This window comes from Mobula hypostoma, chromosome 25, assembly GCF_963921235.1.
Source record: "Mobula hypostoma chromosome 25, sMobHyp1.1, whole genome shotgun sequence".
In the NCBI taxonomy this organism is placed as follows: Eukaryota; Metazoa; Chordata; class Chondrichthyes; order Myliobatiformes; family Myliobatidae; genus Mobula; species Mobula hypostoma.
This window is the reverse complement of record NC_086121.1, coordinates 1,874,040-1,889,020: the sequence shown is the minus strand read 5'-3', so window position 1 is coordinate 1,889,020 and position 14,981 is coordinate 1,874,040. Positions and strand designations below refer to the sequence as shown.

The 14,981-nt window shown below is 43.6% G+C and overlaps 1 protein-coding gene across 1 annotated transcript in view; it reads left to right on the top strand.

Moving 5' to 3' along the window:
• The window catches only part of LOC134337781 (protein polyglycylase TTLL10-like), a 172,687-nt gene that overhangs the window by 97,169 nt on the left and 60,537 nt on the right, over window positions 1–14,981 (top strand). The window contains exons 3-5 of the mRNA XM_063033018.1: window positions 10,013–10,163; window positions 11,673–11,791; window positions 14,842–14,962. Of these exons, the coding sequence (XP_062889088.1) occupies window positions 10,013–10,163; window positions 11,673–11,791; window positions 14,842–14,962 (391 nt within the window). The remainder of the gene's footprint in view (window positions 1–10,012; window positions 10,164–11,672; window positions 11,792–14,841; window positions 14,963–14,981) is intronic.

Below are 14,981 nucleotides of genomic sequence, written 5' to 3'. Positions count from 1 at the left end.
GGAGCAGTAGTGATGGAGGACTCAGTAGTCACAGGAACAGACCGGAGATTCTGTGGACATGAACGGGACACCTTTTCTGGTTGGCTGCCAGTGACTAGTGGTGTTCCGCAGGGGTCGATGTTGGGACCTCTTCTTTTTATGCCCTATATGAATGGTTTAGATGATGGAATAGATGGCTTTGTTGCCAAGTTTGCAGACGATACGAAGATTGGTGGAGGGGCAGGTAGTTTTGAAGAAACAGGTAGGATGCAGAAGGACTTAGACGGATGAGGAGAATGGGCAAGAAAGCAGCAATGAAATACAATGTTGGAAAATTGATGGTGACACGGTTTGGTAGAAGAAATAAATGTTCAGACTATTTTCTAAACAGGATGGGCGAAGTGCCCTAAATTCTGCTCCTATGTCTTAAGGTCTATGGTCCTATGGTAATTAGTGTGGTTGCCATGGGGATCAGTGGTGGGCATTTGATGTAAATGACTGAAGATACAGAAGACCATAAGATACAGGGAAGAATTAGACCATTTGGCCCATTGAATCTGCTCCATTGCAACATAGCTGATCCAATTTTCCTTTCAGCCCCAATTTCCTAACTTCTCCCCATATCCGATCATGTGCTGACCAATCAAGAATCTATCAAACTCTGACTTAAATATAGATAATGACTTGAATTCCACAGCTGCCTGTGGCAAAGAATTCCACAGATTCACCACTCTCTGGCTAAAGAAATTCCTCCTGATGTCTGTTCTAAAGGGTTGCCGCTCTATTCTGAAGCTGTCTCTTCTGGTCTTGGATTCTACTGTCATAGGAACTATCTTCTCCACTTCGACCCTATCAAGGCCTTTCAGCATTCGATAGGTTTCAATGAGTTCGCCCCTTATTGTTCTGAATACCCAAGAATACCAAATTTACTGTTACTAAATTTGCTAACAACCCAAAGAATACTAGGAAAAAGAGTTATAAAGAGGACTTTTGGAGGCAGTGATCTACACAGGTTGGTAAGGGCAGTGATCGATACAGGTTGGTAAGGGCAGTGATCTACAAAAGTTGGTAAGGGCAGTGATCTATACAGGTTGGTAAGGGCAGTGATCTACAAAAGTTGGTAAGGGCAGTGATCTATACAGGTTGGTAAGGGCAGTGATCTACAAAGGTTGGTAAGGCAGTGATCTATACAGGTTGGTAAGGGCAGTGATCTACAAAGGTTGGTAAGGGCAGTGATCTATACAGGTTGGTAAGGGCAGTGATCTACACAGGTTGGTAAGGGCAGTGATCGATACAGGTTGGTAAGGGCAGTGATCTACAAAGGTTGGTAAGGGCAGTGATCTATACAGGTTGGTAGGGGCAGAGACCTGTCTGACACTTCCAAGAAGCCACATTCATTTCTTATGTCTTGCACTGTGTATGTGGAGCTTGCTAATTCTCCCTGTTACTGCATGTGTTGTCACTGGGGGTCTCTCTGTCTATCCCATATCCCAAATCTATGCTGATCAGTCAGTTCATCTCCCCCACAGCAAGTGGCTGTTAGAAATCAGGGGGTAGCTAATGGGCAATAGACAATACCTGTAGGTGTGTGAATGGTGAAAGGGCTTGCATAGACCAGATGAGCTAAGGTGCCTCCTTTACTGCCTTAAAGGAAGATGAAAAGTAAGGTGGGGTGGGAAATTATGAAATGATCCACTTTGGCAGGAAATGATGAAATGGCAGACCCAAAAAAGAAGAAGATCTGGCGTGCTGGTACATCTCCCTCTGTATGCTGTATATTGTCATAGGTTATTACATAGAGTGCTGGTACATCTCCCTCCCTCTGTATGCTGTATATTGTCATAGGTTATTACATAGAGTGCTGGTACATCTCCCTCCCTCTGTATGCTGTATATTGTCATAGGTTACTACATAGAGTGCTGGTACATCTCCCTCCCTCTGTATGCTGTATATTGTCGTAGGTTATTACATAGAGTGCTGGTACATCTCCGTCTCTCTGTATGCTGTATATTGTCGTAGGTTACTACATAGAGTACAGAAACAGGCCTCTCAGCCCATCCAGTCCATGCTGAACCATTACTCTGCCTTGTCCCACCAACCTGCACCTGGATCAAAGCCCTCTTAATATCTTTTAAATGTTGAAATCAAACCTGCCTTCACTTCTTCCACTGGCAGCTCATTCAATACTTTCACCACCCTCGGAGTGAAGAAGTTGCTCCTCATTTTCCCCTTCAACAAATCAGCTTTCAACCTTAACCCATGACCTCTAGTTGTCGTCTCACCAACGCTTAGTTGAAAAAATCTGCTTGCATTTACCCTATCTACACCCCTTTAATTTTGTATACCGCCATCAAATCTCCCCACAATCTTCCACGTTCGAGAGAATAAAGACCGAACCTATTCAACCTTTCCTTGTAACTGAGGTCCTCAAGTTCTGTGCTCTTTCAACCTTATTTACATCTTTCCTGTAGGTCGGTTACCAAAACTGCACACAGTACTCCAAGCTGGGCCTCACCAACATCTTATACAATTTCAACATAACATCCCAAATTACGTTGCAATAATGGATGTCAGTTATACAACGACTACAGATGTGATCTCTCCTCCAATCCAACAAAGGCCATGGGCCTCTCAGGCATTGTGCTGTCTCACGGCATGCAGGTCTGCCAGGTGGTATTGGTTGCTGTCAGTAACGGCTGCGTTGGCAGACATGAATTCAGCAGCAGCCTAACAAAACTAAATAAACTTCCTAACAACGAGATACTATCTTCACCTTTGTCCATTACGGTGTACAGCTGGGGCACTGAAAACAAAAGTCAGGACGTTATACTCTGGTCGTATAGGTCGCTGGTGAATACTGTGGTAGTGTGGTGGTCAATACCATGCTATTACAGCTCGTGATGTCGGAGTTCAGAGTTCTGTCCCGGTGACCTCTGTAAGGAGTCCCTGTACGTCCTCCCCGTGGAATGTGTGGGATTATTCCAGGTCCTCTGGTTTCCACCCACAGTCCAAAAGCATACAGATGTCGTTAATTGGACTTTGTAAATTGTCCTGTGATTAGATAAGGTTAAATCGGGGGTTGTTGGGAGTTGCTGGGTGGGGCCTCTTCTGCACGGCATCTCCAAATAAATAAATAAATAGAACATGGAACACAAAACATAGAACTGTTTGTCAGTACAGGAACAGGCCCTTTGGCCCTCAATGTTGTGACAGACTAATTAAACTGATAATTAAATGTCTAACCAAACTAATTCCCTCTACCCACACAATGACTATATTTCTCCATTCTCTGCACAATCATGAGATTCTTAAACGCCTCCATCGTTATTTGCCTCCACCACCAACCCCTGGCAATCCGGGTCCTCACTGTTCTCTCCATAAAAGATTTGGCTCACACATCTCCTTTGAATTTATACCCTCTCACCTTAAATGCACTCTATTTAGTACTAGACATTGTGAGACTGGGAAAAAGATATTGTCTCTCTTCTCTATTTATGCCTCCCATAACCTTATAAACCTCTATCAGATCTCCCTCAGCCTCCGCCACTCCAGAGAAAACAACCCACATTTGTCCAAACTCTGCTTTTACACATACCCTCCCCAACCACCACACCATAAGCCACTCGACCCATCAATCTGTTCTGCCACTCAATCATGGCTGATTTAGTCCTTAGTCTCTTAGAAGCATTCCAACCTCCCTGTTTCTCCAATTCAGGTCTCCTATGATCGCCTAAATTTAATCCATCTGGGCTTGGAATTCTTTCCCTAAAAATCACTAGCTCCCCTCCACCTTCATATTCTGGCTTCTGCCCCCTTCCTTTCCAGTCCTGATGAAGGGTGTCAATCCAAAACATCAACTATTTACTCCATAGATGCTGCCTGGCCTGCTGAGTTCCTCCAACATCTTGAGTATCTTGTTATTGATTTTTGAATGGTTTTAAGCAGCAAATGAGATTCATCTAGCTCCCGGTTGGGTTCGAGCATTTCATTATGAGGAGAGAATGGATAGGTCCTAGAATGGAGGAGGCTGAGGGGAGAGGTGGTTGAGGTGTACATATTTATGAAGGACATAGACAATACACAGAGTGCGGTGCATAGACAGTGTAGATAGGGAGAAACTTCTCCCCAACTCTTCCTCTGCTGCATTGATGACTGCATTGGTGCTGCTTCATGCACCCATGCTGAGCTCAACAATTTCATTAACTTTGCCTCCAACGTCCACCCTGTTGCTAAGTACTGACACCTCCCTCCCCTTCTCAATATCTCTGATCCCATCTCTGGAGACAAACTGTCAACTGATATCTTTTATAATCCTACCAATTCCTACATCTGTCTTGACTATACTTCTTCCCACCCTGTCTCCTGTAAAAATCCAATTGTCTTCTCCCAGTTCCTTTGTCTCTAGGATGTGGCTTTCCTTTCCAGATCATCAGAGATGTCCTTCTTCAAAGAATGGTGTCTTCCTTTACCCACCATTGATAATGCCCTCATCTGCATCTCCTCCATTTCCCAGACATCCACGCTCGCCCCAGGTTCCCCCTGCCTTACCAATGATAAAGTTCCTCGACCTTACCTACCCCCCCCCACGAGGCTCCACATCCAACACATCATTCGCTATAATTTCTGCCATCTACAAAGAGAAACTACCACCGAGAACATCTTTACTCCTAGACCACTCTCCGCAGGGATCACTCCCTCTGTGGTTCCCTTGTACATTTGTCCCTGCTCACTAATCTCCCTCCCAGCACGTGGCCAAAGTGCTACACCTGCCCATTCACCTCCATTCAGAACCCCAAACAGTCCTTCCAGGTGAGGGGACAATTCACCTGCGAATTTACTGGGGGCCATCTATTGTATCCAGTGCTCCCGATGTGGCTGGTTCTACGGTGATGAGACCAATCAAAAATTGAGAGACCGCTTCACTGAGCGCCTCCGTCTCTTTAAGGTCACCTCTCCATTCACCCAAAGCGGAACTTCCCGGTGGCCAAACATTTTAATTGTGATTCCCATTCCCATTCCAACATGTCGGTCCATGGCCTCCTCTTGTGTCAAGATGAGGCTACCCACAGAGTGGAGGAGCAACACCTTATATTCTCCAACCTGACGCCATGAATAGTGATTTCTCCTTCTGGTGAAATAAATTCCCTCTCCCTCCCCTCTTCTTGCACTCCTTACTCTGTCCTCACCTGCCTCTCACCTCCCCTGATGCATCTCCTCCTTCCCTTTCTCCTGTGGTCCACTCTCCCCTCCTATCAGATTCCTTCTTTACCTTCCCCGCTCACCCGACTTCACCAATCACCTTCTAGCTGTCCTCCTTCCCCTCCCCCCAACTTTTATTCTCGGCATCTTCCCCCTTCATTTCCAGTCCTGATGAAGGGTCTCGGCCCAAAACATCGACTATTTATTCATTTCCATAGATGCTGCCTGACCTGCTGAGTTCCTCCAGTACTTTGTGTGTGTTGAACTGCCTAATACCACCTTTTCTGGCTGCTCAGTCTAGGCAGCCACAATCCTCAGAGGTTTCTCCAGCGTTTTCTCTACCGATGTTTATAGCTCATCAGTCTTTTGTTTGCAGCCCATCACTCTCCCCAGCCCCCCCCCTCCACCCCCCCCCCCCACACACACACACATTCTTGCTATGGAGCGGAGGTAGGGAATGTAACAAAGGCTGCTGTTTCTAGGGAGCAGGAGGAATGGTGTCCTTAGGCCCATATTCACGAGGGGATCGCACAGAGACCTCTAACACACTAATCCCAATATATGGAGAGTCTAGAACCAGGGGGTCATGTGATACAACATCTAGGAAAAGATAAGGATAAATTTCACTTCATTCATTATGTGCCATGTCATATGACGTGAGCAATCATGATCTAGACCAGGGGTAGCCAACCTTTGACATTCCATGCGTCAATTGTTTCACTCACGGGTTCAGATGCGTCATACAACTCCTGTACTCCCATTCAATTCTTGTAAAAATATGTTAATATAGAACTTGTGCGCGAAAAAAATCGCATCTGAACTCGTGCGTGAAAAAATTGACGCATGGAATGTAAAAGGTTGGCCACCCCTGGACTAGACAATGATTTTTCTTGGCAAATTTTTCTACAGAAGTGGTTTGCCATTGCTTTCTTCTGAGCAGTGTCTTTACAAGATGGGTGACCCAGGATATTTTCAGAGTTTGTCTGCCTGGCGTCAGTGGTCACATAACTAGGGCTTGTGATTTGCACTAGCTGCTCATACGAACATCCACCACCTGCTCCCATGGCTTTACGTGACCCTGATCGGGGGCTAATCAGGTGCTACACCTTGTCCAAGGGTGACTGCAGGCTAGCGGAGGGAAGAAGTGTCTTACACCTCCTTTGGTAGAGACGTATTTCCACCCCGTCACCCAATAACAAAGGCTAAACTGACATTGAACAAAACGTGAATAAATGCAGAAACTGGGAATCTGAAATAAAAACACAGGAAAGAAACTGGAAATACCCAGTGGGACATCACAAAATGCTGGAGAGACTCAACATCTATGGAGAGAAATAAAGTCAATGTTTGGAGCTGAGACCATTCATTGGGACCTGGGAGATCCATCAACAGAGAACTTCTGAGATCAACAACTCTGCTGAGAGTCTCCGCTCTTTCTGTTTTTGTTTCAAGCTTTCAGCATCTAAGCGATTTTTTGCTTTTAGGGCCAGTGACCATTCAGGGTGGCTGTTACTATTTGAGAAATTTATAAAAAAACAATTGTGACTTGGACTGTGCGCTGTACAGCAGTGTCAGAGAACGACTGGAACCCGTAATCTCACTGTGCAGACTGTGTGACCTGAAGGATTACCATGTGCTGGATCCCACAGAACAGAAGAAAGCATTCATATCTCCAAGAGCTATCCAACTCCCCCATTCTCCCCACCCTCTCACTGCCTTCCCCCCACTGATTTTGCAAAAGTTTCAAGTACATATCCAATTTCAAATTGAATTAAAACTGCTTCCAAGACCCTTGAGTCAGTGCTCACCAAATAGCAACTGACTTCTTTAAATATAAATTCTCCTCATCTCCCATCTTGCACTTTTGTCGAAAATGTTACCTTTTTTCATTGAATCTTTACCTTCTAACCAATGGGAATTTCTCTCCACATCAAGCAGACTGTGCTCTGATTTAAACACAGTTTTAGGAAAGATGTCATTAAGCTGGTAAGAAGAGTTACGAGAATATTGCCAGGATTTGGGCGCCTAAGTTATAGGGAGAGATGGGGCATGCTGAGGATGGATGACCTTACAGAGGTGTACAGAACTATGAGGGGCATAGATAGAGTGAATGCACATAGAGTAATCATTTTCCTGGGTTTCAGGTGAGAGGGGGAGAGGAAACCTGAGGAACAATTTCTTCACACCAAGGGTGGTGAGCATATGGAAGTGATTGAGACAGGTGTTTGAACAGGTACATAGACAGGAAAGGTTTAGAGGCAGATGGGCCAAATGCAGATAGATGAATCTGGCCCAGATGGTATTCTTGGTCGGTATGGACAAGATGGGCCGAATGGCCTGTTTCTGTGCTGTATGACTCCATGGGTATTTGAGTCTATGTAATGAGAGGTGTGAGACAGGGATTCTGTGAGGTGTGTGTTAGGCTTTCAACATCTTTCAATTCATATAAATTATTGAGGTAAAGATATTGTTGCTAAACTGACACGACAAGAATAGGTAGGTAAGTGAATCATGAAGAGGAAGTAATGAGGACAAAAAAGGATATAAATACAATAATAAGTGGTTTAAAATCTGGTAGTGGAATACAATGTGGGGAACTTAGGCAGGAAAAAAAATTTAAACGGAACATGTTTTCTAAATGGTGATAGATTACCAAGCTCTGGGGTGCAGAAGGAGCCAAAGTGGCCTTGTGTGCAGGTATTTATTGATTGGGCATTGAAGGTTATACACAAGTTGTACTGGGTATTGGTGAGACCACATCTGAGCTACTGTGTACACTGTTGGATTTTTTTAATCAGAAAAATGATGTTAGTATGTACATTGAAAGTTTCACAGAGAAGGTTGATAAGGTTGCCTTCTCTGGAAAGTTTGGACAGACTAGGCTTGTGTTTGCTGGAGTGAAAAGTGAGGTGATTAAAGCATTTAAAATGCTGAAGGACACACACAAGGGAGATTCTGCCTGACCTGCTGAACTCCTCCACCATTTGTGTATGTTCCTCTGGATTTTCAGCATCTGCAGAATCTCTTGTGTTTAACAGGGTGCTAGTAGAGAGGGTGTTTGCTCTTGTGGAAGAACCTAGAGCTAGGATTACTGTTCAAAAATAGGGCTCTCCCGTTTATGACGAAGACGGGGTGGTGATTTTTTGGGACTCCCTTTCTTAAGGGGCAGTGGAAGCAAAGCTTTTAAATGTACAGACGGTTGACGCAGGTGGATATTTGTTAACAATGAAATAAGGGGGTGGAAAGGAGCAAGGATTTGAATCTACATTCAAATCAACCATGATCTTTCCAACTGGCCAAGCAGGGTGTTGGGGCAAGTAATGAGTTCCACGGTCGCGTGACATTTATCCTCACGCTACTGCAGTTCGGGGCGTCAGAGTTTGCAGCTCAATCCTGGCGTACTCTGTAAGGGGTCTGTACATCCTTCTCGTAGAATGCGTGGGCTTTCTCCGGGTTCTCTGGTTTCCTCCCAAAGTCCAAAGACATACCGGGTAGGTCCATTGGTCATTGTTAAATTGTCCCTTGATTACATTAAAGTTAAATTGGGGGTTGCTGGGCAGTGTGCTTGAAGGGTCAGATGGCTTATTCCGTGATGTGTCTCTAAATAAATAAGCTTCTAATTCCACACAGCTCTTAAAAATGCAAAGTTCAGTACCTTCTGAATAGCACAAGTTTAAACCGACCTTTGATAAGAAATGCACTTAGAATCCTAATCATTTCCACACGCTGTCATCAGCTCAGCTCCACTGCAGGAACTGAACCAATAATTTAGCCTGACAACTGAATGTGGTTCTGATAAAGAGCTACAAAGTTAGATCATTCAATTTGATGGGAAATCTTGAATCTTGAATATGTGGAGAATTGGTTTCAGGGAAAATTAATGGGGCAATTGCTTTGCCCTGTGGACTAGCATATGTTCAATGGGCTGAACAGTTTCCTTTTACATGTAAGGAAATAAATCATGTCTTCAGGTAGAAGCAATGTGTGAAAAACATGTCCTGCACATCTCCTTTGAACTTAACCCCTCTCACCTTAAATGCGTGCTCTCTGGTATTAGACATTTCAACCTTAGGAATAAGATATTGTCTGTCTGCTCTGTCCTTGCTTCTCAAAATCTTATAAGCCTCCACTGAGCCTCTACCACTCCAGAGCAAACAACCCACGTTTGTCCAACCTCTCATGATAGCACATGCCCTCTAATCCAGGCAACATCCTGGTAACCCTCTCCTGCACCCTCTCCAAAGCCTCCACACCCTTCCTATAGTGGGGTGACCAGAACTGAATGCAATACTCCAGATGCAGCCTAACTGGAGTTTTATAAAACTGAAGCTTAACTTCCCTACTTTCAAACTCACTGCCTCAACTGATAAAGGCGAACATTCCATATGAACTTGGACCCTGAGATCCCTCTGTTCATCAACACTGTTAAGGGTCTTGCTGTTAACCGTTTACTGTCTCTTCACATTTGAATTCCCAAGGTGAAATACTTCAAGGTTAAACCCCATCTACCATTTCTTCACCCATATCTGCATCTAGTCTACAGCCTGTTGTAAACTTTGTCAGTCTTCTTCACTATTCACAACACCACTAATCTTGGTATCATATACAAACTTACTACCCCACCCAGGTTGTTAACATACATCATAATCTGCAGAGGTCCATATGGAATACCGCTAGTTACTGACCTCCAAACAGAATGAGTTCCTTCGACCACTACCCTCCATCTCCTATGGGAAGCTGAACGTTAGGGTTAGGGTTAGGGTATTGAATGTTTATTTTGGAAAAGCATGACTGCACCAACTTCCTCACATCTACCTCCCAACTTGCCAAACAGGAAGATCTGGCACAAGACAGCCCAAGCATAGAAAGCAAGTTGGTCATGCAAATCAAAAGGAAGAAGACAAGCCAAACACTGGCGGGAAACAGGAGGACAGTAAAGGACAAGGTCCTTTCTTCTACGTTGGAGGCACAAGTGGAACTTCATTGTATGTATAAAGTCATTTCCTTTCTGACAGTCTCTGGGATTGAGGGTACTTGTTTTGTGAGCTCTAAGTTGGCTGATGAGGCAACATTTCATCACTGAAGTTGTATAAGATGTTATATCATTCTTTTTCTGAGTCTTGGAAATGATTTAATGTGAGGCAACCTTTTCACAGATGGGATAGGTGGTTCAAAGTAAATTTGTTGTAAAAGTACGTATCTGTCACAATATACAACCCTGAGATTCGTTTTCTTGCAGGCACACTCAATACATAATAGAATAATAACTATAACAGAATCATTGAAAGACCGCACCAATTTGGACATTCAACTAGTGTACAAAAGACAACAAGCTGAGCAAATGCAAAATCAAATAAATAACAATAATAGTAAATAAGAAATAAATATCGAGAACATAATATGAAGACTCCTTGAAAGTGAGTCAGTAAATACAATAGCCATAATAGAATTGATCAAAGACTGCACTAAATTGGACATTCAACCAGTGTGCAAATGACAACAAGAAGTATTGTATGCAGCCTGCAGAACATCACCATGGTTCACCAACACCATCTTGGTGGGCAGTGAATAGTGTAGCTTGTGAGGTGGTGGTAGGGTTAAGAGTGGAGAATTAAAAATGTTACACATTTTTAAGATGGGTAAAGAGGCGGAGTAAGACCATAAGATATTAGAGCAGAATTAGGCCATTTGGCCCATCGAGTCTGCTCCACCATTTCATCACGGTTGATTCAATTTTCCTCTAAGCCCCATTCTCTTGCCTTCTTCCCATTTCCCTTCATGCCTGACTAATCAAGAATCTATCAACCTCTACCTTAGATATACATAAATGATTGGTCTCCACAGCTGCCTATGGCAGAGAATTCCACAGATTCACTACGCTCTGGCTAAAGCAATTCCTCATCTTCTCCATTCTAAAAGGACACCCCTCTATTCTGAGGCTGTGTCCTTTGGTCTTAGACTCTCCCACCATAGGAAACATCCTCTCCACATCCACTCTATCAACAACTTTCGATAGGTTTCAATGAGGCCATCTCTCATTCTTCTGAATTCTAGTGGATACAGGCCCAGAGCCATTAGACGCTCTTCATACGACAAGCCATTCAATCCTGAAATCATTTTTGTGAACCTCCTTTGAACCCTCTCCATTTCCAGCACATTCTTTCTAAGATAAGGGGCCCAAACTTGCTCACAATACTCCAAGTGAGGCCTCACCAAGTGCTTTATAAAGTCTCAGCATTTCATCCTTGCTTTTATATTCTAGTCCTCTTGAAAGGAATGCTAACATCACTTTGCCTCCCTCACCACAGTAGGTGGTTGATGGTTGTTTGTTAATATTTGATGTGGATTCATTGGGGGCCAAAGGACCTGGTTCTGTCTATGACTCTGATTTCAAGTCTGTTTGCATTAAATGCAATGGCGTGCATGCTTTGGTAAATCTCTTCGTTGACTAACAGATATGTATTGAAACTTTATATTCTGCTTTGTTAACACAGAATTGCCGCCTTCTGCAGGGACAAGGGCTGGAAGCAAATTCTGGACAGCGACCGAAATGACTGCTACTTTAAATGGTCTGATGCTAAAATAGTTTCCAACTACCAAAACTTTCAAGAAGGTAATAAGTAGAATCGAAATGGCGCAGATCAGTCAGAATCTGCCATAAATTACTATGTCAAAACAGTGGGCTTTTAGTTGGCTACAACCTGGAGTAAGTTCATTATTCAGTTCTGAGAGTTAGAGACTGCAAGTCACTGTATCTTGCAAAGAGGGTTCTGCAATATCAACCAGACAGACACGCAGGGTTCAGGGAGAAATTGTAAATCCACGGAATTGTCTCCACCCATCCATCCAACATCCTCTTTGACTTTCTACCATCAGGCAGGAGACTCCGATGCATGGAGACAAGAACGGTCAGGATGGGAAACAGTCTCTCCCTTCAGGCCATTTAGCTTCTAAGTCCCTGCCACATCACATTTGAAGTGTCACCGGATAATTTGTACCGCACCCTACAATATTTAATTTATGCACTTCCCTTTGTTTATTTATGTGTAATTCAAATGTAAATTTAATTCTTACTTTCCTAAGTTATTGTGTGCTATATGTGTGTTAAATGTACTACTGTGCTTTACTCCCTGGTCTGGGGAAATGTTGCCTTGTTTGGCAGTATACATACATGTATATAGTTAAATGGTAATAAACTTGACTCGTCTTGATATCCATGGGTGCTTGACCACTGAGTCTGTTCAAGGCCAAAGCTGAAGGACTTTTGGACATGAATGAACATGGACTGCTCAAGAAAGTGGAGGTAAGTAAGAAAATCATTCACAATAGTACCTGGAGAAGATCTACTCTTCCATTGCTTGTGCCTTAAGCTTCTGAGTGACGTGTTTGATTTTGTCTGTGCTACATAAGCACATACTATGAACATCTACATTAAGTACTCCCATATGACATAGTTTAGTTCAGAGTTAAGCCCTCGCTGCTTTGCATGTCCATGTTGTAATCTGTTTTTCTTTGTCCACTACAACTTAGATTTATCAAACACAACATTATCCCAGGATCGTTTTGCTCTACAAAGCACGTACGTGGATAGGAAAGGTTTAGAGGGTTACAGGCCAAATGCAAGCATGCGAAGCTTGCTGAGTTGGATTCTTGCTCAGCATAGACTGTTTGGACCGAAGGGCCTGATTCTGTGCTGTATGACTCCATGATTCTATTAAGATGAAATATACATCCAGTCAAAAACAGTAGGGCAGCTTTGTTGATCAAAACTGTGGTCAAAGATATAGGTTTTGAGACGGGTTATAAGAAGGGAGATATGTTGTGAGTGATCCTGGAGTCAGCCTCAGCTGAAAGGACCTAAACGTATTCTGAATTTCATATGGAGAATTCAGTAGGATCTGGTAGGGACTGTTTTTTTTAATGCTGTCCAGGACATGATTTACACCAGTACCTTCCTACTTAACCTAGAGCTTCTGGAACATTGAAATGTTTCTGATGTTGGATGAGGAGCTAGAAGCTGGGCCCATCCTGAATCACCCTTCACATGGGCAATTAATGCAGCCTAACCAATGAAGCTCATGCTCCAGAAATAAAGACAATATAAAAGATGTGCTGTAAAGGGCAAAGATACCCACTCAATACGAGTCAACAGTATTTCACACTTTAGGGGTGCCACTGTAGAGTAGAGGTAAGTGCGACACTGTTACAACTCAGAGTGATCTAAAGTTCAGAGTTCAAATCTGGTGCCATTCTATTAGGAGTCTATGTACAGCCTCCCTGTAGAATGTGTGGCTTTTCCCCAGGTGCTCTGGTTTCCTCCCAGAGACCAAAGGTGTACTAGGTAGGTTAATTAGTCATTGTAAATTATCCTGTGATTATGTTAGGGTTAATCAGGTTTGTGGAGTTACATAGAAACATAGAAAATAGGTGCAGGAGTAGGCCATTCGGCCCTTCAAGCCTGCACCGCCATTTATTATGATCATGGCTGATCATCCAACTCAGAACCCAGCCTTCCCTCCATACCCCCTGACCCCTGTAGCCACAAGGGCCATATCTAACTTCCTTTTAAACATAGCTAATGAACTGGCCTCAACAGTTTGCTATGGCAGAGAATTCCACAGATTCACCACTCTCTGTGTGAAGAAGTTTTTCCTAATCTCGGTCCTAAAAGGCTTCCCCTCTATCCTCAAACTGTGACCCCTCGTTCTGGACCTCCCCAACATCGGGAACAATCTTCCCGCATCTAGCCTGTCCAATCCCTTTAGGATCTTATACGTTTCAATCAGATCCCCCCTCAATCTTCTAAATTCCAACGAGTACAAGCCCAGTTCATCCAGTCTTTCTTCATATGAAAGACCTGCCATCCCAGGAATCAATCTGGTGAACCTTCTTTGTACTCCCTCTATGGCAAAGATGTCTTTCCTCAGATTAGGGGACCAAAACTGCACACAATACTCCAGGTGTGGTCTCACCAAGGCCTTGTACAACTGCAGTAGTACCTCCCTGCTCCTGTACTCGAATCCTCTCGCTATAAATGCCAGCATACCGTTCGCCTTTTTCACCGCCTGCTGTACCTGCATGCCCACTTTCAATGACTGGTGTATAATGACACCCAGGTCTCGTTGCACCTCCCCTTTTCCTAATCGGCCACCATTCAGATAATAATCTGTTTTCCTATTTTTAGTTGCTGGGACAATGTGGCTCGAAGGGCCAGAAGGGCCTAATGTCACAATGTGTGCTGACAGATGACTGAACCTAGGTGCGGAGAAACAACAGCCTCCCACATAGCGACAGAAGCACGAGTTTCTTCACGGGAATTCCAACTGAACATCGATGGCTTGACTGAGCAACGCCATGAGATGAGTCATTCTCAAAACACAAAGACCCTGCAGCAAGTGCTGACTGGGAGTACACTTTAAATAATCACAGTACGCTGTAAACCCGTGCCAGTCAAAATAAACTAGACAAGGTTAAACAGAATGCTCAAGAGCCTAACAACGCTAGTTAAAACAACTATTAACATATACAGGTGCACAGGCCCGCAGGACTCATGACATCTAATCCACACTCTATCACTCAATAAAATAAAGATAAATAAATAAAATAATGTGCAGTGATATTAACTTTGCCAATATTTGTGCCTTTGCCTTGTTGTTCTAAAAGGTAAACAGATGGTGAATCAAATCCCAAACAACAGTGTCCTGACCAGCAAGTTTGGCCTCTGTTCTTCACTCAAAAACAACGAACGTATAATGAATAAATATGGCAGGATAACATTTGCGAGGTAAGTGTGCTTCCCCTTT